The sequence below is a fragment of the Anomaloglossus baeobatrachus genome, chromosome 2 (genome assembly GCF_048569485.1).
Source record: "Anomaloglossus baeobatrachus isolate aAnoBae1 chromosome 2, aAnoBae1.hap1, whole genome shotgun sequence".
Taxonomy (NCBI): domain Eukaryota; kingdom Metazoa; phylum Chordata; class Amphibia; order Anura; family Aromobatidae; genus Anomaloglossus; species Anomaloglossus baeobatrachus.
Genome location: NC_134354.1, coordinates 663,297,591 through 663,325,031, shown reverse-complemented (window position 1 = coordinate 663,325,031; position 27,441 = coordinate 663,297,591). Strand labels below are relative to the sequence as shown.

The window sequence follows — 27,441 nt, the reverse complement described above, 5'->3', positions numbered from 1 at the left end:
TTATTCATTGAATTTATATTAAGATGGCGGCTGGAACAGGTCCAGGAAAGCTATTACGCAGGAAAGACAAGGCGATGCAGGCTTTTATATAGATTCTACAAAAAATAAAAGTCATTGATTGGGGCTTTCAATACAGAGATATAATCTGCTTGCTGGGTTACAAAGATGTAATACATGTTCTATGGCAGAAACTACCTGAAATGTGAATATGCCAAGCAGCCAGCGTAAGATCGAAAATAGAATTATGATCAAAGAAGCTTAACCACTGATCCATAAGAGCATATCCCGGGGCCAAGGAATCTAGAAGAAATTCTCCATTCAATTACTCAAATAGTGCTAATATGGTGTCAGAGCCTGCTAATGGTGCAATTAGCAGTCTTCTCTGGACTGTCGAAGTGACATCCATCCCTTACCCAATTTATAACTTTAAGGCTATGTGTCCACGGTAGAATGTTGCTGCGGATTTTTCTGCATGAAAATCCGCGTCTTTCCCGCAAAATCCGCACCTTTTCAAAGGTGCGGATTTACCGCGGATTTACCACGGAATTGCCGCGGATTTTGGTGCGGATTTTTTTTTCCCAATTCTGAAGCCAAAATCCGGATCAAAATCCGCAACAATAATTGACATGTTGCAGATTTTTCCGGATCAAAATCCGCACCAAATCCGCCGCGGAAAAATCCGCAGCATGGGCACAGCATTTCCAAAAAGCCATAGAAATGGCTGGGAAGTGCCGCTGCTGCAGATTTTCGGGAAATCGGCGGCTTTTCCGCAAGAAATCCGCGGCAAAATCCGCAGCGTGGACACATAGCCTAAGGGGTTGTCCAATGAACAAAGTTCATTTTAATCAATAGATCTTAGAATAATGGATAATTCTGTTGATAGGATCTAGTTTAGGGACTCATCAAGGTCTTAAAGGATAATAATAATAATATTTATTCATTTATATAGCGCTATTAATTCCACAGCACTTTACATACGTTGGCAATACTGTCCCCATTGGGGCTCACAATCTAAGGTCCCTAACTGTATGTTTTTGGAGTGTGGGAGGAAACCGGAGAACCCGGAGGAAACCCACGCAAACACGGGGAGAACATACAAACTCCTTGCAGATGATGTCCTTGGTGGAAATTGAACCCAGGACCCCAGCACTGCAAGACTGCAGTGCTAACCACTGAGCCACCGTGCCGCCCGGATGAGTTATCGGTGAGCGATGGCGCCAATTAGAGTGCCAACCTCCACGGCAAGGTAGGGTGAGACTGTAGGGGCAATGGTAGGGCCCTTCAAGTTTACCTATTTTGGTCCTCTCGATTTTATAGTGTCTCTCACATCCACTTATTGTGTTTTTAATATTATATCTAATAAAAATTGTAACTTTTAACAATTTTTGTTTTGTTAATTTTCATTGGGATTCCTCCTATATCCTTGCTTGTTAGAAGCGCCAGGGTGCTAGGAATGTAGGAGGAGGTTCGCATTGCTCTGATCTGGCGACCACTGACTACAGACGTGGCCACTAGACCAGAGGCGTGCAGTAGATTTTATAGTTAAAGGTGTACTCCAAGAAGATAAATTCTTCTATTGGTCGTGTCCTCATAAACTATAAAGATGAGATCCATACTACTGTTCTGCACCCTCACAGTACCTGTAACTCATTGTAACACCGGAGCTGCTCCCTTTTGCCCCCCTCTGGGAGGTTACATCACATATCAGGGGACATGGCCTGCTCCTGGGTGCTCCCCAGGTCATCCATGATGTGTGATGTAACGTCCCAGAAGAGAGGGAGAGCACCAAGGAGCAGTTCAGGTGTCTCACTGAATTACATGTACTGTGAAGGTGTGGAACAGCAGTATTGATCTCATCTTTAGAGTTTATAAGAGCATAGCCATTAGAAGAATTTATTATCTCCGCAGATCACCCTTTAAGTACGAGGAACACACAACCATATGGTTTATTTTCCTAAAACAGAATTACAAATATATAAAAATTAGATCTCATTCAGCAGACATAAAAAAAAAATCTGACAAAGTCAACCTCTCAACAGGCATGATTTAGCAAAAAATTTTAAAAAAAATCCAAACTTGGTTAAAATTAGTTAAGCAAAATTTAAAAAAAATAACAAGTCAAACACCACAAATAAACATCCTAAACTAAAATAAAGATACTTTAAAATGCATTTTATTCTATCATATACTTTTGAAACCAGACGTTTACATACATATATCTAAATAGATACATCTGCATGTTTTTCTCACTATCTGACATGAAGTCAGAATTTAACCTTTCCCGTTTTAGGTCAATTAGGACCCAAAATTATTTATATTTGCCAAATGCCAGAATAATGAGAGAGAGAATGCTTTAAGCCATTTTTATTACTTTCTGGATAGTCAAAAGTTTTCATACACGAAGAGTACTATGCTTAAACAATATGGGACAGCCCATATGATGTCATGTTTTTGGAGGTTTCTGATAGGTTTATTGCCAACATCTGTGTTAATTAGAGACATACCTGTGGATGTATTTAAATGCACATCTGAAACACACTGCTTCTTTGTGTAGCATCATGGGAAAGTCAAAAGAAATCAGTGAAGATCTCAGAAAGAGAATTGTGGACTTGCACAAGCCTGGTTTATCCTTGGGTACAATTTCAGATACCTGAAGATGCCTCGTTCATCTGTACAAACAATTATGCGCAAGTACAAACAAGATGGGAATGTCCAGCCATCTTACCTCTCAGGAAGGAGACAGGTTCTGTGTATCAGAGATGAACGTGCTTTTGTCAGACAGGTGCATATCAACCCAAGAACAAAAGCAAAAGACCTTGTGAAGATACTGGTGGAAGCTGTTAAGACTGTGTCATTATCAGTACTGTATCAACATGGGCTGAAAGACCACTCTGCCAGGAAGAAGCCATTACTCCAAAAGAAACATAAAAAAGCCAGTTTAATGTTTGCAAATGCGCCCAGGAACAAAGACCTTAATTTTTGGAGACATGTCCTGTGATCTGCTGAAACTATAATTGAACTGTTTGGCCATAATGGCCATCATTACGTTTGGAGGAAAAAGGGAGAAACTTTGAAGTCTAACAACACCATCACAACTGTGAAACACGGGGGTGGTAGCATGATGTTGTGGGGTTGTTTTGTTGCAGGAGGGACTGGTGCACTTCACAAAATAGATGGCATCATGAGGAAAGAAGATTACGTGGCAATAATGAAGCAACATCTCAAGACATCAGCCAGGAACTTAAAGCTTGGGCAGAAATGGCTCTTCCAAATGGACAATGACCTGAAGTATACTGCCAAACTGGCTACAAAGTGGCTTAAAGATAACAAAGTCAATGTTTTGGAGTAGCTTTTACAAAGCCATGATCTCAATCCTATTGAAAATTTATGGGCAAAGCTGAAAAGGCCGGTGCGGGCAAGGCGACCTACAAACATGGCTTAGTTACACCAGTTCTGTCAGGAGGAATAGGCCCAAATTCCTACCAACTATTATGAGAAGCTTGTGGAAGGAGATCCAAAATGTTTGACCCAAGTCATACAGTTTAACCCCTTAACGACCCATGACGTACTGGGTACGTCATGGATCGTGTGCCGGTAAGCCCCGCCCCCTGCCGCCGGCAATCCGCGCACATATCAGCTGTTATCAACAGCTGACATGTGTGCCTGCTAGCTGCGGGTGGAATCGCTTCCACCCGCGGCCATTAACCCCTTACATTTCGCTGCCAAAATCTGGCAGCGATATGTATATTGGCGCCGCCATGACAGTCACTTACCCCGCCCCCACCGGAAGTCACGTGACATGATCACGTGACTTTCGGAGGTTGCCATGGTAGCACAGGGTCATGTGATGACGCCTGTAGCTAACATGACTCACTTCCTCTGAATGCCGGAATACAGCCGGCATTGAAATTGAAGCAGCAAATCTGCAGTTCTCAGCTCTGTAGCTGAGATCTGCAGATAGTGCAAAGCGATCGGATTGCTGATCGCTTTGCACTATCTGCAGATCTCAGCTACAGAGATCGCTGTAGCCCCCTAGGGGGACTAGTAAAATAAAAAAAAAAGTAAAAAAAAAAGTTTTAAAAAATTAAAAAAAAACTAAAAAAACCTAAAAGTTCAAATCACCCCCCTTTCACTCCATTGAAAATTAAAGGGTTAAAAAAATAAAAAATACACACATATTTGGTATCGCCACGTTCAGAAATGCCCGATCTATCAAAATATAAAATCAATGAATCTGATCAGTAAACGGCGTAGCGGCAAAAAAATTCCAAACGCCAGATTTACGTTTTTTGGTCGCCGCAAATTTTGCGCAAAATGCAATAAGAGGCGATCAAAATGTAGTATCTGCACAAAAATGATACCGTTAAAACCGTCAGGTCGAGACGCAAAAAATAAGCCATCACTGAGCCTCAGATCCTGAAAAATGAGAATGCTACGAGTTTTGGAAAATGGCGCAAAACGTGCGCCACGTTTTTTGGACAAGCTTGTGAATTTTTTTTAACCCCTTAGATACAATTAAACCTATACAATTTTGGTGTCTACAAACTCGCACCGACCTGAGGCATCACATAGATACCTCAGTTTTACCATATAGTGAACACAGTGAATAAAATATCCCAAAAACTATTGTACGATCACACTTTTTTTGCATTTTTTCCGCACTTGGAATTTTTTTGCCATTTTCCAGTACACTATATGGTAAAACTTATGGTTTCATTTAAAAGTACAACTCGTCCCGCAAAAAACAAGCCCTCATATGGCAAGATTGATGGAAAAATAAAAAAGGTACGCCTCTCGGAAGAAGGGGAGCAAAAAACAAAAACGCAAAAACGGAAAGTGCCCTGGGGCTGAAGGGGTTAAGGGCCATGGTACCAAATACTAATGAAATGTATGTAAACTTTTGACTTTGCACAAAGTAATAAAATGCCTTAAAACATTCTCTCTCTCATTATTCTGGCATTTGGCAAATATAATTTTGCTTCCTAACTGACCTAAAACGGGAAAGGTTTATTCTGAGTTCATGTCAGATAGTGAGAAAAACATGCAGATCTGTCTTTTTAGATAGTGTGTGTGTAAACTTCTGGTTTCAGCTGTATATATTCTTATATTGCCGTTTCTGGACATCAAAATGGTAGAATACACAGGGAAATGGGATAACACCTCCAATCTAAAGTGTGCTGCCTATTATGTGGGGCTTTTTACTGACACAATTTATTCTGCCATATGGGTCATTGTACCGCACCCCAGTATGCTTTTCTATCATGAATACCTATGGGTTGCATAAGAGAATAAAATGGGATAAGTAGCAGTGTATAGAGGGTGATTCTCTCATAAACCTTTTTGCTCATTGGGTAAAAACTCATGATGGCATGCACCTACTGGCTCATAAAATAAACCCTTGGACTATCAATGTGCCAACACAGGGTCCCAGGACACAAGTAAGGCCTATGTCCTAACCAGTACTTAAGGGGTAAGCCTGGTATTTGTCTTTGAATACCAAACTTAGACATTTTTAAATCTTGATTTAATGTGTCCAGTGATGATTTATCTCTGATTCATGCAGGTAATGAGCACCAGGTCAGAAGTGGACAGGCTTGGCTCTTATTTTATTATCGCTGCTCCCCTAAGGCTTGGCTCTTATTTTATTATCGCTGCTCCCCTAAGCATTCAGGTTTTTTGTAAATCCGCCATACGGTTCCAGAGATATGGGCCTTTTTATTTACTGCTTATTATTCTGGTCTCTGCCAAGAGGGCGTGGCTCTCTGGATTTCCTGGGGGCGTGTCTTTAGGCTGCTCTGCATTATTACGGTATGTGCCACGCGCTCTTGGAAAAGACCAGAAAAATAAGCACTAGATAAAAAAGCCTGTATCTATTGAACCATACAGTGGATTTACAAAAAAATAAATACGAATAATAAAGAGAACTGCGGGAATAAAATTAGAGCAAAAACTGGCAACTTCTGACCTAGTGACAGGTCCTCTACAAAGTCTAAAGGGGGCTTTACACGCTGCGATATCGGTAACGATATATTGTCGGGGTCAGGTCGGTAGTGACGCACATCCGGCGCCGTTACCGACATCGCAGCGTGTAACACAAATGAGCGACGATCAACGAGTACAAAAACGTGAAAAATCGTTGCTCATTGACACGTCGCTCATTTCCTTAATATCGCTGCAGCAAGTACGATGTTGTTCGTCGTTCCTGCAGCAGCATACATCGCTGTGTGTGACACCGCAGGAGCGACAAACATCTCCTTACCTGCCTCCACCGGCAATGCAGAGTGAAGGTGGGCGGGCGGTGGCCGCTTCTATTGGCCGGCTGCTCAGTGACGCCGCACGACCCACCCCCTTAGAAAGGAGGCGGATCGCCGGCCAGAGCGACGTCGCAGGACAGGTAAGTCCGTGTAACAGGGACTAACGAGGTTTTGCACTACGGGCAGCGATTTGCCAGTGTCGCACAAACGACGGGGGCGGGTATGATCGCTAGCGAGATCGCAGCGTGTAAAGTACCCTTAACAATAGAAAAAACATGTCAGATTTTTCCCAGAATGCCACCCTGGTATGTCATCACTTTTCAATGCCAAACATAACCCAAATAGATCCAATAATTGGAAATTTCCAACCCTTTATTTTACTTTCACTTTTCATATTTGAATTTAAAATCCAGTTATTTTCATTTATTTTGCTGCAAAAGCAGGAAAGTGAATATGATCTATAAAAATACCAAATAGTAACATACAAGTGAGACACAAAAAATACCATTATGGTATATACACTGCAGACGAACAAACCTTAGAAAAGTCACCGCACAGATCTACACAATATATCTATCCATCTATCTATCTATCTATCTATCTATCTATATATATATATATATATATATATATATATATATATCTATATCTATCTATATCTATCTATATCTATCTATATAAAACAAATACAGTGGAACCTTGGTTTACGAGAACAATCCGTTCTGGGAGTGTGCTTGTAAACCAAGTTACTCGTCTAGCAAAGCAAAATTTCCCATAGGAAATAATGCAAACTCAGACAATTCATTCCACAACTTGTTCAATGTCCCATCCTGGCCCCTTAATGTGCCATATCACACATGCGCACACACACGAACAAACACGCGCACACACACATGTTCCTCCATCGTCGCAATGGTTACCAGATACACATCCTGTACCGGCGAACTACAAGAACCAGGAGGCCGGCGATAGAATGGAAGGTAAGGTGAGCATAATATGTGTGTGTGCATGTGTGATTGTGTGTGTTTGTGCAGACTGCAAGAGTGGGTTAGAGCGCAGTGAAAGTACGGAACCGGAAGTGAGTATTTGCTCGTACAGCAAAGCTTGCTCGTAAACTGAGTTACAAATTTACAGCAAGCTTTGCTTGTATAGTTAAATACTCGCACAAGTTACTCATAACCGAGGTTCCACTGTATCAATAATCTGACATAAGACCTACCCTGAAAATAAGCCCTAGTAGGATTTTGGGTCTTTTTTGTTTCTGCATAAAATATAAGCCCTACTCCAAAAATAAGCTCTATGTTAAAGAATACAACAGAACTTTTCATCAAAAAAAGCAGACATCCTGAAAAGAAAGCAGACTCCCCCAAAATAAAGATGATACCTCCCCCAACCCCCAAAGAAATGCTCTCATGAGACCCCAAACAATTACAATTGGCAAGTGCCGATGGTGGATTGGCTCTCACACAGAGATCTGCGTTGCTGTTATGTCCCTCACCATTCCAGCGGCGTTGCACTGCAACTTTCACACACAGAATGGGTACCAGTATCACTCCACGCAAGTGATACCGCTTCCAGTCACCAGAGGGAGCCAACTGCTGTAGAACGCAGGGGGACTTGACAGCGACGTACTGTATATTTGTATGTGAGAGCCCATTCACGAGCCCATTCATGAGACCCTGTCTTATTTTCGGGAAAGCACAGTACATTAAGGCTTCCATGGTTCTTCTGAGAAGAAAAACCTCTAATGAAAATAACTCATGAGAGTCTTCCTATAGTGGTCAGTACATAACAAATAGGGTAGCCGGTATGAGGAGGAGAAATCTTACATTACTTTGTAAGTTCATTCTTATCAGGAAGCAATAACTATTACTTAACAGCATCTTTGGCTAATAAAATAAAAGTAAAAGCATACTATTCATATGATATGTGCTTTGTATTTATAATACGGTGATAGTGTCATGATGAAGCGACCCTAAAGGGAACCTGTCGGATATTTGATGAACTACAGGTAACACAAGATTCAGTCATGTCCTTATGGCTGAGATCTATGATTTATTCTAAAATGGCTTATGACAGACTTCTGCCAATACATAGGAAAACAATTTCTGACGTTTCGACCTAGTTGGTCTTACTCATATGGTCGCACCATAGGCAGACAATATGAAGTAAGCGTATCTAGATACAATCACTATAGAAAGAAATTCAAGGCCAAGGTTGACACACAGCCAGCCAGCTATCCAGACAGAGCAGGTTTCCATCAGGCACCCGCAGCCGCCTGAGTGCTTATAGCCCACTAGGACTTACCATCCCCTGCTGCTCCTCAGTGGATTATTGTGCATACCACTATAACTTTCAACTCCATAAAAAAAAGAAAATGTTTCTTAAAGGGATATTGCATATCAACCCTGACATACAGTGTGTCCCCATAGACAGGCACTGTATGATACATTTTGATCAACGCTACCCCCCTGGATGGTTACATCTTACCTTATACACATCTTATATCAGACACAGCTTCCCATTTTGTGAATTTCTTCAACCTTGGCCTTGCATTTCTTTTCGCTTACTTCATATTGTCTACCTATGGTGCAACCATATGAGTAAAGCCGGCGTTACACACTACGATTTATCTGGCGATCTCTAAAACGATGTGACACGCCCAGATCGTTGATACGTTTTGCTGAGATCGCACATAGGTCGTTTATTAGCAGTCACATGTAACAATCTCACCAACGACGCAACAGCGATCAGCGATATTTTGTTTGCCCAAGGCGGTCGTTTGAATGTTGTTCGTCGTTGGCAGGGTGTCAAACGTACCAATATAGCGGGCTTTACACGCTACGATTTCGCTACAGCGATCTCGTTGGGGTCACGGATTTTGTGACACACATCCGGCCGCTGTAGCGATGTCGTAGCGTGTGACTCCTAGGAGCGATTTTGGATCGTTGCAAAAACGTCCAAAATCGCTCCTCGTTGACATGGGGGTCCGCTCCCAATTATCGCTGCTGTCGCTGAGGCGAAGTTGATCCTCGTCCCTGTGTCAGCACACATCGCTACGTGTGACGCCGCAGGAACGAGGATCATCTCCTTACCTGCCTCCGGCCACAATGCGGAGGGAAGGAGGTGGGCGGGATGTTACGTCCCGCTCATCTCCGCCCCTCCGCTATCAAGGGGCGGCCGCTTAGTGACGTTGCTGTGACGCCAAACGGAACGCCCCCTTAGAAAGGAGGCGGTTCGCGATTTTGTGCGCGATTTTGTGCGTTGACGGACAGCGTTATGCTCATTGCGCACAAACGATGGGGGCGGGTCTCATGCTAGCGATATCGAGCCGGATATCGCAGCATGTAAAGCCACCCTATGTCAGCTGCGATCCAAACGATGAACAATATTTTGAAACTGAACGACGTGTCAACGATCAACGATTTTCAACCTATTTGCGATCGTTCGGAGTCGCTCGAAGGTGTCACACGCAATGACGACGCTAACGATGCCGGATGTGCGTCAAGGCAAACGTGACCCCGACGACATATCGTCATATAAATCGTAGTGTGTAACGCTGGCTTAAGACCGACTAGGTCGAAACGTCAGAAATTGTTGCCCTTGGCACACACACGCATACGCACACGCACACGTACACTGGTTTTCCACGTCTGTGTTGACCAATCACTGTAAATAAACACTTTTATGTCTGCATCCGCAATACAAGTGTGCTGCAATCATCTTTTTTGGACTTCAGTATTATAAGGGTCTAAGAACCCTCTTTGCAAGCACCTTATTTTTCTAATTTCTGTGTGCTCACCATCTTTTTACTAAATATGCAGGAAGAGACAAGTCAATCAAGCCAAGTAGGCGGTGAGAAGTCAGAGGGAGCCACTTTGTGGATTGTTCTCCCCATGCTCCATTTTTAGCCATTATATTAAAATGAATAGTTTAGTATATGCTATGTTTTACTAGTCATGTATGTAGGCTTTACTAGTCATGTATGTAGGCTTTACTAGGTAAGTATGTAGGCTTTACTAGGTATGTATGTAGGCTTTACTAGGCATATATTTAGGCTTTACTAAGAATGTATGCAGGCTTTACTAGGTATGTATGTAGGCTCTACTAGGTATGTATGTAGGCTTTAGTAGACATGTATGTAGGCTTTACTAGGCATGTATGTAGGCTTTACTAGGCATGTATTTAGGTTTTTTTGCAGACATGCATGTAGGCTTTAATAAGTATGCATGTAGGCTTTACTAGGCATGTAAGTAGGTTTTAGCAGACATGCATGTAGACTTTACTAGGCATGTATGTAAGCTTTACTAGGTAAGTATGTAGGCTTTACTAGGCATGTATGTAGGCTTTACTAAGCATATATTTAGGCTTTACTAGGAATGTATGTAGGCTTTACTAGGTATGTATGTAGGCTTTAGTAGACATGTATGTAGGCTTTATTAGGCATGTATGTAGGCTTTACTAGGCATGTATGTAGGCTTTACTAGGTATGTATGTAGGCTTTACTAGGCATGTGTTTAGGTTTTTGCAGACATGCATGTAGGCTTTAATAAGTATGCATGTAGGCTTTACTAGGCATGCAAGTAGGTTTTAGCAGACATGCATGTAGGCTTTACTAGGCATGTATGTAGGCTTTACTAGGTAAGTATGTAGGCTTTACTAGGCATGTATGTAGGCTTTACTAGGCATATATTTAGGCTTTACTAGGAATGTATGTAGGCTTTACTAGGTATGTATGTAGGCTTTAGTAGACATGGTTGTAGGCTTTAATTGGCATATATGTGGGATTTACTAGGCATGTATGTAGGCTTTAGTAGACATGTATTTAGGTTTTTGCAGACATTCATGTAGGCTTTAATAAGTATGCATGTAGGCTTTACTAGGCATGTAAGAGGTTTTAGCAGACATGCATGTAGGCTTTACTAGGCATGTATGTAGGCTTTACTAGGCATGTATGTAGGCTTTACTAGGCATGTATGTAGGCTTTAGTAGGCATGTATGTAGGCTTTACTAAGCATATATGTAGGCTTTACTAGGCATATACTGTATGTAGACTTTACTAGGCATGTACTGTATGTAAAATTTACCAGGCATTTATATGGCCATACTAGGCATATATATAGGCTTTACTAGGCAAGCATGTAGGCATTACTAAGATTTTATGTTGGCTTTACCGGGCATCTGTGTAGGCTTTACCAGGCATGTACTGAGGCTTTACCAGGTATGTCTGAAGGGTCTACTAGATATGTATTAAGGTTTATTAGGCATGTATGCAGTTCTGTTTACAGAATTATATCCATGATTGAAAATTAAACCATTAGAATTATTTATGTCACACAGAGATTTTTACAAACTTCGCCGACTGTCATGGTAGCGTCGGGTTCTGTTCAGACTACAAATTCTGACACTCCGCCCGATAACTTTTCTGGTGTTTGATCAACGCAAGCAGACATGAGCATCGACCTACAGAGAGATAATTCATAGGCAGGCTAGCAAGACTTAATCTCTGCTTGTTTACTTGTTAATAGGAAAGCCAATCACATCTGCTCCCCTCCAATATATGCAGGTTAGATCCTTCCACATATACCGGCTATAGTTTATCTTAGCTGGCCTCGTGATCCAGACTATCTGGTAGTTGTTATACTTGTTGCTGAGTGCGGTTGTGAAGTTAACCCTTGTTGCCTTTGTGTTGTTACATTTCTGCTCTTGCTTTTCTCCTGAGTCTCTCATTGTCTATTCCTGTGTGTGTGCAGTGTGCCAGAGTTTTGGTTTTCCCTTGCCTGTCTTGTGCCGTCCTTCATTGGTGGGAGAAGGTATCAGAGTAGTACTGGTCAGGAGCATAGTCAGGAACAGACTTTGGCATCTCCTCCACCAGGAGTAACCCTAAGGTTAGAGATAGCCTAAGGTTCACTAGCATCAGGGACAACATAGACGTCTCTGTCCCTCGCTAGCCTAACAGTCACCTTGTGGCAATATATCGACTCCTTTTAGAGGATTCTTGTGAAAAAATGTAATCCTTGACAAGAACTACAAACTGGTGTGGGAAATGGCATTATTCTGAGTTTTGTATCCACCATAAAGCCAGAAAAATTATAAAACTAAAGTGTATTGTATTCTTATACTGTATACATAGAAGGTGCAAGGGAATAAATTAGCACCTATTGTGTTGCTCCCTTCATCTCCTGTACATTGTGAGGTCATATAGGGAGAAGTCCCTCTTTAAGGCCCCGTCACACTAAGCAACATCGCTAGCAACATCGCTGCTAACGAACAACTTTCTTTATCGCTTCATTGGGGGACACAGAGACCATGGGTTGTATGCTGCTGCCACTAGGAGGCGACACTAAGAAAAACAAGGAAAACTCCTCCTATGCAGTATACACCCACCAACTGGCAATTGTTCCTCAGTTTAAGCTTAGTGTCCATAGGAGGTGGACACACTTGGGGCTGCTCCCAGCCCCTTAGGTTTGTATTTTTAATTTTTTCCCTTTTTTCATTCCAGACACAGCTCGTCGGGCGACAGGGTGTAACAGCTCACCCTGCTCTCCCCCCTAGAGACCGGTCGCACAGAAGTGGGGTCCGTCCGCCACTTCCGTTGTCCTCCGAGTCTGTCTGGCAGGACCCTACCCCCCTAACACTCTCAAGACTGTTTGGGGGGCATCCGCACAGAGGGACAGGCGGATGGTCCTTGCCCCCTCCCCCTGCACGCTCGCCCTACACAGCCGGCCTGATCAGGGAGGGGAGACGAAGGATTACCTGAAGATACCCGTCTCCCTACGTTGTTCCCAGGAGACCAGGATCAAGCAGGATCAAGGAGGACTTTCAGCCGTCGGGACAGGTACCCATCCCTTGTCCCGGGTCATGGGGGGCTCCGTTTAGCTAAATTCAAAAAAAAAAAAAAAAAAACGAGGGGAAAAGAGGGAATTAGGATCAACTACATAGCTTACCCCTGGTCGGCCCCCCTTCAGACAGGCTCTGCCCCCGCTCTCGTCCCCGGCGCCGTTCTCCGGCTCCCTCTGCGGCCTTATCCCAAAATTTAGCCCCCGGCTTCTTTCCAGGCCTAACTCCCGTCCGGCCACGCCCCCTCCCGGCCGACCTATCGCGCGGGTCCTTTCTTCCAAGCAGGCCTGCCCGCCCCAGCAACCAATCCCAGCAGGCCTCTGCGCGTCCTTTTCTGCCCACTCACGGCCCTTGTTTCATCCAGCCAATGCCTGCTCCCTGCAGCGCGCCGTTTTTTCGCGCTTCTGTCCTGCTCATCCCCCAGCCCGGACACCCTCAGCAGCGCCATTACAGCCTGCGATCTCCCTGGGCAGCAGCAGCGTTCCGGTGCAGTTTTCACAGAGTAACCGGCAGCTCTCCGGAGCCCCCACCTCTGCTCCTCCAGCCTGCAGCCCCAGACAGGACACTTGGAGCACCAGCACCAGCACAGGACGCCAGAATCTGGGTAAGCTCTGCCACTGGGAGGCAGATCCTTCCCCAGTCCCCATCCACCTGGCACCCTCTGCTCTATTCTCTCTCTCTCTCTCCCCCTCTCTGCTGTCCCATGTCCAGCACAAGAGCGACCCGCTCTCAGCCGCAGGCCATAGTACTTCACTTTGCCTGCACCACTTGTCTAAAAAAGTTTCCCTCAGGGCAGTCCTCCCCCATCTGCCTAGCCTGTAGCACCCCTAGCATGACTACTACGGAGCCCCCCACCACCCGTAACGAGGACTCGGCCCCCATGCCTGGGTGGGTCTCAGCTCTCTCTCAGTCCCTGGATAACCTAACTAAGATGTCTCAGACTTTAGCCTCGGCCATAGAGCGCCTGCCTGCCTCCTCCTCTGGAGTCCCCCCGGTTTCCAGAGCGAGTCTGAGCCTGCAGCGTCAGCAGCCCGGCAGGGTAGAACACGCAGGAGGTCTAGAAAGCGCCCCTTATCGGGGTCATCCTCCAGCTCCCCTAGCCCCTCTATGGTCTCCAGGGCAATACGCTCTCTATCTCCCGCCTCATCTGCGGCAGCCCCAGATTCGGACCAGGACCCTGATTCTGACTCCGATCTGGATTCTGAGCATATCTCCAAGCTGACCGGTATGATGGACAGTCTGGTCATTGCTGTCAATCAGACCCTAGAGGTGAAGGATGTAGATCCGGCACCTACCAGTCAATCGGTCCCTTTCAAAAGGGCCAAGAAACTGCCAAGAAGCTTTGGCAACCACAGGGAATTTGAGGATGTTTTTTCCACAGTGGGAACATCCTGACAAGCGTTTCCAGAGACGCAAGCGGGCACAGGTCCTTTAGCCCTTTCCTCCGGAACTCCTTCAGAAGTGGTCAGTGGCCCCTTCAGTGGATCCTCCGATCTCCCGACTTTCGTCCAGCACCACCTTGCCGCTGTCTGATGGCTCCTCCCTTAAGGATCCCTCGGACAGGACCATTGAATCCTTAGCCAGGTCGGCCTTTGAAGCCTCCGGCTCCGCCATCACTCCAGCCTTTGCATCCACCTGGGTCTCCAAGGCTGTCTCCGCCTGGGCAAAGCTCCTTCAGCGTGGCATCCTGGCTGCAGCTCCCACCCTCGAGCTGGCAGATCTGGCAGACCAGATCGCACATGCCGGAAAGTACCTAGTTGCTGCGTCACTCGACTCTGCCGCTTCCGCAGCCCTGGCAGCCGGCAACGTTACTGCAATCCGCAGAGCCTTGTGGCTTAAAGCATGGAACGCGGACTCAGCATCCAAAAAGTCCCTCACCAGTCTTCCCTTTTTTGGTGCCAGACTCTTCGGAGAAAAGCTGGACAAGATCATCTCTGAGGCTACGGGGGGCAAGAGTACCTTCCTTCCACAACGGAAGATTCCACATGCCCCTCCCAAACGACGGGCTTTTCCCTTTCGCCCCTTTCGTCAATTCTCCGCTGGCACCAATACACGTCGAGAGCGGTCCCCTGCACGTGAGGAGAGACGGAAACCCTCTTTTAAGGCAACACCCCACTGGCGTTCCTGGCGTTCCCGTGGCAAGCAGTCCAAGCCCTCCAGCTCCAGATCCAACAGATTCTCCTCCGCATGACTGGGCCCCCGTCCCCGGATCCTCATGCAGGGTCGGCGGTCGTCTCCGCATGTTCAGAAGCACATGGCTTTCCGTGATAGACGACGCCTGGGTTCGAGACGTCGTCTCTCACGGCTACAAGATAGAGTTTTCTTCTCTCCCAGGCTCACGCTTCGTCAAGTCCAAACCCCCCAAGGATCCCTCCCTCACCAAGGGCTTCTTCGCAGCCATCCAGTCCATGCGAGACTCTGGGGTCTTCACCCCCGTCCCCCCTCAAGACAGATTCCGGGGTTTTTATTCAAACCTCTTCGTGGTACCGAAGAAGAATGGCACAGTCCGCCCCATTCTGGATCTCAAGCGCCTCAACAGGTGGGTCCGTCTCCGGCGATTCCGCATGGAGTCTCTGCGCTCAGTGATAGCGTCCATGGAACCCAGGGAGTTCCTTTGCTCGGTGGACATCCAGGACGCCTATCTCCACATCCCGATCTTTCCAGCTCATCAGAGATTCTTACGCTTCGTGGTCCAGGAGCAACACTTTCAGTTCACTGCTCTCCCATTCGGGCTCTCGACAGCTCCCAGAGTCTTCACCAAGGTGATGGCTACTGTCATGGCTATTCTTCGGACCCGGGGAATTATAGCCATCCCGTACCTGGACGACATTTTGATCAAGGCTCCCTCGGCGTCGGAGTGCCGCGACAGTCTCAACATCACTCTGGATACTCGAACACGTCTCGGCTGGTTGATCAACCGACCAAAGTCATCTCTGATCCCCGCATCTCATTCCTCGGCATGATCTTCGACACCACGCAGGCGAGGGTTCTTCTGCCCAAGGACAAGCTCTCTGCTATCCTCAGGGGGATTTGGAAGCTCCAACGTGCACCCCGTTGCTCCCTTCGGTACTGCATGAGCATTCTCGGGAAGATGGTGGCGTCAATGGAAGCGGTGCCCTACAGTCAATTCCATACTCGCCCTCTTCAGTGTCTCCTGCTGACAACATGGGACAGGTCTCTTCTCTCCCTGGATTGGCCAATCGCGCTCCCTCCTGGAGTAAGAGAGTCTTTGGAATGGTGGAAACGCTCTCCCCTCACCCTCCAAGGGAGATCTTTTCTTCCCCTCCGATGGAAGGTCATCACGACAGACGCCAGTCTGCTAGGCTGGCGAGCCACGTTCCAGGACCTTACAGTTCAGGGTTGCTGGACCGAGCCGGAGACCAAGCTTCCCATCAACATCATGGAACTCAGGTCAGTTCGCCTGGCTCTTTTTCATTGGAAGTCCCTGCTTCGCGGACACCCAGTTCGGGTACAGTCCGACAATGCGACCACTGTGGCCTACATAAACCATCAGGGCGGAACACGCAGCCGAGCGGCGATGAGGGAGGTATCTCAAATCCTCGACTGGGCCGAACAAAACATCCCAGCAAACTCAGCGGTCCACATTCCGGGAGTGGACAATTGGGCCGCCGACTTCCTCAGCCGAGAAGGACTCGACGCAGGAGAGTGGTCCCTCAATCCCAGAATCTTCCAACAGATCTGCTCCAGGTGGGGGACCCCCGACGTGGATCTCCTGGCCTCCAGGTGGAATCACAAGGTGCCCCAGTTCGTCTCCAGAGCAAGAGACCCACTGGCGCTCGCAACGGACGCCCTAGCGATTCCCTGGTCGCAGTTCTCCCTGCCGTACCTCTTTCCTCCGCTTACGCTTATCCCCAAGCTAGTCAAGAAGATCAAGGCGGAAGGAGTACCGGTGATTCTCGTGGCCCCAGATTGGCCCCGTCGCCCGTGGTACGCAGAGCTCGTGCACCTTCTCGACGACGTTCCGTGGAGACTTCCAGACGTCCCGGACCTTCTCACTCACGGACCTTTTCTTCACCAGAATTCACAGTCGCTCAATTTAACGGCATGGCTGTTGAGGCCGCAGTACTAACTTCCTCGGGATTCTCAGAAAGGGTCGTCCAGACTATGATTAAAGCACGGAAGCCTTCCTCTTCCCGCATCTATCACCGTACGTGGAAGGCCTATTTCCGCTGGTGCGAAGCTAACCAAGTCACAGCCATGACCTTCTCCTTGCCAGTTCTGTTGTCCTTCCTGCAGTCTGGTCTGGATGCAGGGTTAGCACTCAGCTCTCTAAAGGGGCAAGTGTCTGCTCTTTCCATTCTCTTTCAAAGGAGGATTGCCTCTCGCTCTCAGGTTCGCACATTCATTCAGGGGGCTGCTCATTCGGTGCCCCTCGTTCAGCCTCCGGTGGAGCCCTGGGACCTCAACCTGGTTCTGTCTGTTCTCCAGCATTCCCCCTTCGAACCTATGCAGGAGGTGTCTCTAACGTTCCTCTCCTGGAAGGTCGCTTTCTTAGTGGCCATCACGTCAATCAGGCGGGTATCTGAACTAGCGGCGCTTTCCTGCAGCTCTCCATATCTTGTCTTCCACCAGGATAAGGTAGTCCTCCGTCCGGTACCGTCTTTTCTGCCCAAGGTGGTCTCCTCTTTCCATCTCAACGAGGACATTGTTCTGCCCTCCTTTTATCCGAAACCTTCGCACCCTCGTGAGGTTCTTCTCCACAAGCTGGACTTGGTCAGAGCTCTCCGCCTGTACATTTCCAGGACGTCTCAATTCAGACAGTCGGATTCCCTCTTTGTCCTTCCGTCCGGCCCACGCAGAGACCTACCTGCCTCCAAGTCCTCCATTGCGCGATGGATTCGCTCTGCCGTACTGGAAGCCTACCGGGTAAGAGGAAGAACGCGCCCACTCAGGATTACGGCCCATTCCACCAGGGTGGTGGGAGCCTCATGGGCGGACCGTCACCATGCTCCAGCGTCGCAGCTTTGCAAAGCGGCCACCTGGTCTTCGCTCCACACTTTCACAAAGTTCTACAGGGTCCACACTTTCGCATCCTCCGATGCGAGCCTCGGTAGACGAGTTCTGCAGGCTGCAGTGGACTGAGGTCAGCCCTGAGAGTAACATTAGACCCACCCGTGGGACTGCTTTAGGACGTCCCATGGTCTCTGTGTCCCCCAATGAAGCGATAAAGAAAAGTAGATTTTGGGTACTCACTGTAAAATCTCTTTCTTGGAGCCTTCATTGGGGGACACAGCACCCGCCCTTGTGTTGGACATAGGTTACTGTTGAATGTTGAGTTTAATGTTCACTTCTGTAAGATTGTTCGTTCTTTACTGTTGTCTCCTATTGCTTTATCACTAACTGAGGAATCATTGCCAGTTGGTGGGTGTATACTGCATAGGAGGAGTTTTCCTTGTTTTGCTTAGTGTCGCCTCCTAGTGGCAGCAGCATACAACCCATGGTCCCCCAATGAAGGCTCCAAGAAAGAGATTTTACGGTGAGTACCCAAAATCTACTTTTTGTGACGTAGCAGCGATGTTGCTAGCGATGTTGCTGTGTGTGACATCCAGCAACAACCTGGCCCCTGCTGTGAGGTCTTTGGTTGTTGCTGAATGTCCTGGGCCATTTTTTAGTTGTTGCTGTCCCGCTGTGAAGCACAGATCGCTGTGTGTGACAGCGAGACAGCAACAACTAAATGTGCAGGCAGCAGGAGCCGGCTTCTGCGGACACTGGTAACCACGGTAAACATCGGGTAACCAAGAAGCCCTGTCCTTGGTTACCCGATATTTACCTTCGTTACCAGCCTCCTCCGCTCTCACTGTCAGTGCCGACTCCTGCTTCTTGCACGTGTAGCAGAGTACACATCAGGTAATTAACCCCATGTGTACTGTAGCTAGGAGAGCAGGGAGCCAGCGCTAAGCAGTGTGCGCTGCTCCCTGCTCTGTGCACATGTAGCTACAGCACACATCGGGTAATTAACCCAATGTGTGCTGTAACTAGGAGAGCAGGGAGCCGGCGCTAAGCATTGTGCGCTGCTCCCTGCTCTGTGCACATTTAGCTGCAGTACACATCGGGTAATTAACCCGATGTGTGCTGTAACTAGGAGAGCAGGGAGCCAGCGCTAAGCGGTGTGCGCTGCTCCCTGCTCTGTGCACATGTAGCTGCAGCACACATCGGGTAATTAACCCGATGTGTGCTGTAACTAGGAGAGCAGGGAGCCAGCGCTAAGCGGTGTGCGCTGCTCCCTGCTCTGTGCACATGTAGCTGCACCACACATCGGGTAATTAACCCGAAGTGTGTTGTAACTAGGAGAGCAGGGAGCCAGCGCTAAGCGGTGTGCGCTGCTCCCTGCTCTGTGCACATGTAGCTGCAGCACACATCGGGTAATTAACCCGATGTGTGCTGTAACTAGGAGAGCAGGGAGCCAGTGCTAAGCGGTGTGCGCTGCTCCCTGCTCTCTGCACGTGTAGCTGCGTGCGCTGGTAACCAAGGTAAATATCGGGTTGGTTACCCGATATTTACCTTAGTTACCAAGCGCAGCATCTTCCACGCGGCGCTGCTGGCTGGGGGCTGGGACACTGGTTGCTGGTGAGCTCACCAGCAACTCGTGTAGCCACGCTCCAGCGATCCCTGCCAGGTCAGGTTGCTGGTGGGATCGCTGGAGCGTCGCAGTGTGACATCTCACCAGCAACCTCCTAGCAACTTACCAGCGATCCCTATCAGGTTGGATCGTTGTTGGGATCGCTGGTAAGTTGTTTAGTGTGACTGGGCCTTTAGTTTCTCGCTACATATCATGATTATATATGCTTATATGTCCTTTAGAGTTAATCGAATAATTCATGAACATGATTTACAAGTATGACTCCTATCAATAGGACAGACATCCTCGACTAGTAATAGGCAAGGCTCTGCAATCAGTTACGCATGGTGATAAAAGCTCAAATAATCAAAAACACAGGCATGCACTTGGCAGCAACGCTTTTCCGCACCATAATGTAAGATAACAGCAGCCAAGCAGGAGCATCCATGTCAGGTCTTCATGCCGCACAGAAGCAGATGCACCAAGCACAGACTCTTTATGGCATTTCCAAGTACATTTTGCACACACAATGATATGAGATTGTGAACAACAAATATGTTTTTCTTTATTTTTCACAGTTTTCCTTTCTTTTTAGTAAAGCTAGCTTTCATGTATGCATTAACTGTATCACCTACCTGTTTGTGAACCTTTGTAAGTTGCTCCAAGTTGTTCTCAAGAAAGGAAATCTTCTGTTTCTGGGAGTGAATCCCCCCACTATCCTCGGGTTCCATCTCAGCACTCTATATAGACACATTGGTATTTCAATACAAGATCGCTATCATATTGTAGTTCTTATATAGTGAAGTTTGTATGAATCATTCACAGGACCCAGTCCATTGGGCACTAGTCTGGAAGCGAGCCCTGAGAACCAACTCCTAACTCTTGGCATCTTGTGGTCCTTTTTTGATTAGCCGGCCTGGTATGACATCACATTTGCATCATGCTACAACGATGACATCACGCCAGGCTAGCAAATCAAAATAAGAGCAAAGGATGCCGGAAGGTAGGAGGCTATTTTCAGGGCTTCCATCTGATGATCAGAGATTACTTACAAAGCTGATGGACTGTATCTTGTGAATCAATCTGCATCAACTGGTACTGTACAGTCCTATACATCAGTCCTGTCCTTATAAGTGTAATTAGTAAGACAGTTAAAAATGTATTGGTTTCTTTATTTTACATGTGAACATCTACTGTTTATCTAGAGATGTCACTGTCCCACAGAAGGAGCCATAAAATTAGGATTCCTTTCCCTTCTCCCTACTCCTTCTGAATAGCCTGATGTATAAAGGTCATGTACATTCTCTATTCTTATCTATAAGCAGTAGATTACTAATAACTAAGTTAGCGCTTTACTAATTGGAAATTATAAAAGTCAATTTCAATGACTACCATACAACATAAGCACAAAATACTGGGGTTGTTGGGTTGTCTCATCTGGACAACTATCAACTGACAAATAATTGAGACATAATCTCTGGAAAAAAAAGCAGATGGTACCTACAAATTTCTTTTGCAGTGTGCCATGCCATGGTATTGTGCTCTGGCTAAAGGTCCCTATACACAGAGTAAAGTTAGCTGACTATCTAATGTGTAGGAGAGCTCCCGACTCTCACACAACAGATGATGTTGGGGAAGAAAAAGATTGGACATTCTGAATTTGAGTAGCCGACCCCTTTATTTACCCTAGAGATGGCTAACACCCGTATTTCCCATAGAGAAGACATGCCTTCTCAGCCAAGCCAAAGGATACACGAGTATAGGAGAGACAGGAGCTATAGCTAGTGGATCCGGCCACCATACCAAAGATATTCCTGAATAGAAAATCCCCATTATGTCATCCTTTCTATTCAATATGGTCCTAATTGGACAACCAAATTTAAGTAAATGAGTTCCATACCTAAACACATGTCAACTCCCCCAAAAACCTCATTACAGAGGTGAAATGTGATATGTGGCTTCTTCTATAAGGTCACATAAGCCATAGTGGATAATAAGATGTCAACTTACTTTCTTGACCCGAGATGTGACGTCTTGAACAAAAAGCTTCCGAAGATTGTGGAGGGTCTGGAGTTCACGGGCCTTATTTAAGAGATACAGATCAGTAAGGATCCCAGTAATATTTGCTATGATGATGATACATCAAGACTATGGGAGGTCTACTTACAACAGTCTCCTCGAGCCCTTTGAGATCCTGCTTAGACTGCTCGTGCTTCTCGTACAGAAATCTAGGGAAAATGTAAAGAGTAAATAACCTGCACAATATTAATCACTGGTGATAAAAAAACCCCTGCAGAATATATCAGTGATGCAGATACCAAACACGGGTAGATTTTCGGGTTCACTGCGGAGGTGTTTCCATTGGCTATACGGAAGACTTTTAATCCAAAAGATAATACAAGATGAAAATAAAATCTGTGTTATGTTTGGCTACATAACTGACCCCCATCCTAAACAGCTCAGCTTCCATGGACACTCACGTCAGCTCCTGCAGTTTGTGGCTCTTCTCATGTTCCTCGCTCTTCAGCTTCTCATAATCGGCCCTCAACTTCTCAAGCTCCAGCTGCAGCTTCTGGTTCAGACTAAAAAATTATAAAATGGATTAAATTATTCAAATGTTCACCGTAAAAAAGAGAATTTTATTTACTTACCGTAAATTCTTTTTCTTATAGTTCCGACATGGGAGACCCAGACATTGGGTGTATAGCTTCTGCCTCCGGAGGACACACAAAGTACTACACTAAAAGTGTAGTTCCTCCCTCCGAGCATATACACCCCCCGGATGACAAATCCAACCAGTTTAGTGCAAAAGCTGAAGGAGGACAACCACCCATAAGTAGAGATAGAGTAAAACCCGGAATAACCGGAACCTCTGTCTACAACAACAGCCGGTGAAAAACACACGGAACAAGAAAACTGCCAACAGGCAACAGGGAGGGTGCTGGGTCTCCCATGTCGGAACTATAAGAAAAAGAATTTACGGTAAGTAAACAAAATTCTCTTTTTCTTCATCGTTCCTTATGGGAGACCCAGACCATGGGACGTCTCAAAGCAGTCCATGGGTGGGAAATAAACAGAAACTGAGAAGTAGGCAAAACCTAACTTCACAAATGGGCGACAGCCGCCCGAAGGATGCGTCTTCCCAAGCTCGCATCTGCCGAAGCATGAGCATGCACTTGGTAGTGCTTCGAAAAGGTGTGCAGACTAGACCAAGTGGCAGCCTGACAGACCTGCTGAGCCGTAGCCTGGTGCCTGAAAGCCCAAGAGGCACTGACAGCTCTGGTCGAGTGCGCCTTGATCCCCGGCGGGGGAGGCACCTGAGAACATTGGTAGGCATCTGATATGGCCGACCTAATCCAACGAGCTAGGGTCGGTTTAGAAGCCGAGAGACCCTTGCGCTGACCTGTGGTCAGCACAAAAAGAGAGGTGCACCGCCTAAGAACAGCGGTGCGTGACACATAGATCCGGAGCGTCCGCACCAAATCTAAAGCATGCAACGCTTTCTCAAAGCGATGCACAGGGGCCGAACAAAGGGAAGACAATGAAATGTCCTGGTTAAGGTGGAAAGGAAACCCCACCTTAAGGAGAAAACCCGGAGTCGGACGGAGAACCACCTTGTCTTGGTGAAAAAACCAAAAAGGGTGACTCCGAAGAGAGCACAGTCAAATCAGAGACTCTCCTGAGAGAAGTTATGTCCACCAGAAAGACCACTTTCTGTGAAAGACGAAACAACGAAACCTCCCTAAGAGGGTCAAAGGGGGGTTTCAGTAAGGCCGTGAGGACCAGATTAAGGTCCCAGGGATCCAGAGGCCGCCGGTAAGGCGGAATGATGTGAGATGCGCCCTGCATGAAGGTGCGCACCTGGGCCAGTCGGGCGATACGCCGCTGGAACAACACTGATAGAGCCGAGACCTGTCCCTTGAGGGAATTGAGGGATAGTCCTAGCTGCAGACCGGACTGTAGAAAGAACAGGATGGTCGGCAAGGAAAACGGCCAAGGAGCATGGCCGGAAGAGCGACACCAGGACAGGAAAATTCTCCAAGTCCTGTGGTAAATCCTGGCCGAGGTAGACTTCCGAGCCTGAGTCATAGTGGAGATGACTTCAGGAGGAATACCAGAAGTCGTCAAGATCCAGGACTCAAGAGCCACGCCGTCAATCTGAGAGCCGCAGAATTCTGGCGGAAAAACAGACCTTGTGAGAGAAGGTCTGGGCAGTCCGGGAGATGCCACGGCACCTCTACGGACAGACGGAGCAGGTCTGGGAACCAAGCTCGCTTGGGCCAGTCTGGGGCGATGAGTATGACCCGACGGCCCTCCATTCTGATCTTGCGCAGGACTCTGGGCAAGAGGGGAAAAACACGTAGGCCAGACGGAACTGGGACCAATCCTGAACCAGCGCGTCCGCCGCCAAGGCCTGAGGATCGTGGGAGCGAGCCACGTAAACCGGGACCTTGTTGTTGTGCCGGGATGCCATTAGATCCACTTCCGGAGTGCCCCACTTGCGGCAGATTGACCGGAACACTGCCGGATGCAGGGCCCACTCGCCGCTGTCCACGGTTTGACGGCAGAGATAATCTGCCTCCCAGTGTTCTACGCCTGGGATGTGGACTGCGGAATGCGTTGAATTTCCAACAGGGCTAGGCGGCTGCGAGTCCCGCCCTGGTGATTGATGTAGGCAACTGCTGTCGCGTTGTCTGACTGTACTCGAATGTGCTTGCCCACCGACAGGTGGTGAAAAGCTACGAGAGTTAGGAGCACAGCTCTGATTTCCAGCACATTGATCGAAAGGGCTGATTCAGATGGAGTCCAAGTGCCCTGTGCTCGGTGGTGGAGAAACACTGCTCCCCAGCCGGATAGACTGGCATCCGTGGTGAGAATCACCCAGGACGGGGCCAGAAAGGAGCGTCCCTGGGACAGCGAGAGAGGGGCCGAAGCCACCACTAAAGAGAGCTCCTAGTCTGTGGCGACAGAGCCACCAGCCTGTGCAAGGAAGAGGGCCGCTTGTCCCAACAGCGGAGAATGTCCAGCTGCAGGGGACGCAGATGGAACTGGCAAAGGGAACCGCTTCCATTGACGCCACCATCTGACCCAGCACCTGCATGAGGTGCCTGATGGAATGACGGCGGAGCCTCAGCAGAGAGCGAACCGCCAGATGAAGGGACTGCTGTTTGACTAAGGGCAGCTTCACAAGTGCCAGCAGAGTCTCGAATTGCATCCCTAGGTACGTAAGTTCCTGGGTCGGGGTCAGAGTGGACTTGTAGCGAGAGTGAGCGAGACACTCCGCTGAGAGTAAGCGAGACACTCCGCTGACAGTCTGCACTGGATGAAGCCTTGACTAGAAGGTCGTCCCGGAAAGGAATCACTGCCAACCCCTGGAGGTGCAGAACCGCAACCACTGCTGCCATGACCTTGTGAATACACGAGGGGCCGTGGCTAACCCGAAGGGGAGAGCCACGAATTGGAAATGTTCCTCTCCGATTACAAAACGTAGCCAACGCTGGTGTGAAACTGCAATTGGCACATGCAGATAGACATCTCTGATGTCGATGGATGCTAAGAAATCTCCTTGGGTCATTGACTGATCGCAGAGACTCCATGCAAAAATGCCGCACCTGAACATGCTTGTTGAGAAGCTTGAGATCCAGGTCGGAAGGCACCATCCTTTTCGGGGACTAGGAAGAGATTTGAGTAGAAATCTCAGAACCGTTCCCAGTCGGGAACTGGTACAATTACTCCATTGGCCTGCAAGAATGCCACGGCCTGTGAGAAGGCGGCGGCCTTAGAGCAGGGGGGAGGTTACAGAAAAAATCTGTTTGGCGGGCTGGATAGAATTCCATTCTGTAGCCGTGGGGATGGTATCCCACACCCACTGATCGAAGACGTGTTGAAACCACACGTCACCCAAGCGGGAGAGCCTGCCACCGACCAAGGCCGTTGCTGGCGCGGCCAGATAATCAAGAGGAGGCTGCCTTGGTGGCAGCAGCTCCTGCGGACTTCTGAGGACGCGGCTTCATGCGCCAGTTGGTTTATGGACCTTGGCTGAGTTAGTGGACGAGGCCTAGGGCTTAGAGGACGACCAGTTAGAGGAACGAAAGGAACGAAACCTCGACTGGTTCCTGCCCTGGGGGTTTGTGGCATGGAAGTACTCTTCCTGCCAAAAGCTTCCTTAATAATTTCATCCAGTTGTTCCCGAATAGACTGGTCCCAGCAAAAGGGGACCCAGCAAGGAACTTCGTAAGAAGCATCTGCCTTCCACTCTCGAAGCCACAGGAGCCTGCGGATAGCGAGGGAAGTAGCCGAGGCCACCGCAGTGCGGTGACAGTCTCCAGCATAGCAGACATGGCATAGGATGAAAAGACTAAAGCCTGGAAGTTAAGGCAACCATTTCGGGCATAGAGTCCCTGGTGAGGGAATGCATCTCCTCCAGAGAAGCAGAGATGGCTTTGAGAGCCCGCACTGCTGCAAACGATGGGGAGAACGAGGCCCCTGCCGCCTCATATTTAGGTTTGGCCAGAAGGTCAACCTGGCGAACAGTGGAATCCTTAGAGAGGTGCCGTCAGCCTCTGATACAACTGTCCGGGCTGAAAGTCTAGACACCGGAGGGTCCACCCTTGGTGAATGAGCCCACTCCTTGACCACCTCTGGTGGAAGGGGAAAACAGTCATCAGAACCACGCTTTGGGAAGCGTCTGTCAGGACGGGCTCTGGGCTTGGTCACAGTGGGCTGAAAAACTGGAGTGGTTAAGGAACACACTCCTTGTTCTCTTAAGGTATACTGATGCTTTTCTGCCAGAGGGGGATGCTCCCCTGATACAGGCGGATTGAGGTCCAGTACAAATATAATGGACGCAATCAAATCATTAGCATCTGCGTCACCTTCGGACAGATCAATGGTACATGTAGTAGCGTCCGAGCCCCTAGTAAAGGCATCCTCCTCGTCCTGCGAGTCAGCTCGTGAATCAGAGCCGCGGGACGAGGAAGGAAGGGGAACCTGCGTCTCCATTTTAGGAGGACGGGGTCTGAGACCAGCTGAAGAATCCTCTGTGAGCTTTGCTGAGCAAACCGTAGCAGCAAAAACGCCCTGAGAAGGGGGCTGATGCATGCTCAGCAGAGTCCGGGACAGCTGTCCCCTGCAGAGAGGGATTATACTCAAACCGGGGGTTCAGCCACCGGAGCCGGAGCAGCCGGAGGGACCACTGATGAGCTTCCAGGCTGAGGGACCACTATGTTAGAGCAAGCATCACAATGTGGTTATGTGCTCGGTACAGGCAGTACGAGTCTACATGCAGTGCATAGTAAGAACAGCCTTGCAGCCTTGCTCTGATGTAAGACATGCTGCAGAAGTGGGGGCTCTGTCCAGAATGACCCCCAGCAGAGTATATAAACAGAGTATATAAGCAACTGCACAACCGGAGGTTGTGACTTGCCAGACCGTTTAACATAGAGACATCTCTGTGCCCTCCAGATCCCCCAGCCCAGGCCCCCATTTGTCACAATGTGGTTATGCAGACATTGAGAACGCTGATAAAATGGCGCCGGAGCGAGGAGAGGGGGCGGGGCCTACTCTGAGAGCGGGCTCCGGAGGGCAAATGAGATATACAGGGGAGGGAATCTTTCCTCAGTGAGGAGTGTCCGCTCCCTGTGCTGAACAGCCGCTGGGCAGAGCCGCACTGTCCCTCTGCATGACTGACATGCAGGGGCACTGAAACCGAAAGTAGGCCGCAACTGAAGCCGGGGCCTAGATTTTTACATGCGGCCGACGAGCAGG

At 48.0% G+C, this 27,441-nt stretch overlaps 1 protein-coding gene across 3 annotated transcripts in view; it reads right to left on the bottom strand.

Moving 5' to 3' along the window:
* Positions 1-27,441, bottom strand: part of KIF5A (kinesin family member 5A) — a 259,310-nt gene that overhangs the window by 37,082 nt on the left and 194,787 nt on the right. For all 3 annotated transcript variants that reach the window (XM_075337080.1, XM_075337081.1, XM_075337082.1), the window contains exons 20-23: positions 22,155-22,256; positions 21,842-21,902; positions 21,685-21,756; positions 20,310-20,414 (exon numbers count right to left, since the gene is read on the bottom strand). In XM_075337080.1, coding sequence (XP_075193195.1) covers positions 20,310-20,414; positions 21,685-21,756; positions 21,842-21,902; positions 22,155-22,256 — 340 coding nt within the window. The remainder of the gene's footprint in view (positions 1-20,309; positions 20,415-21,684; positions 21,757-21,841; positions 21,903-22,154; positions 22,257-27,441) is intronic.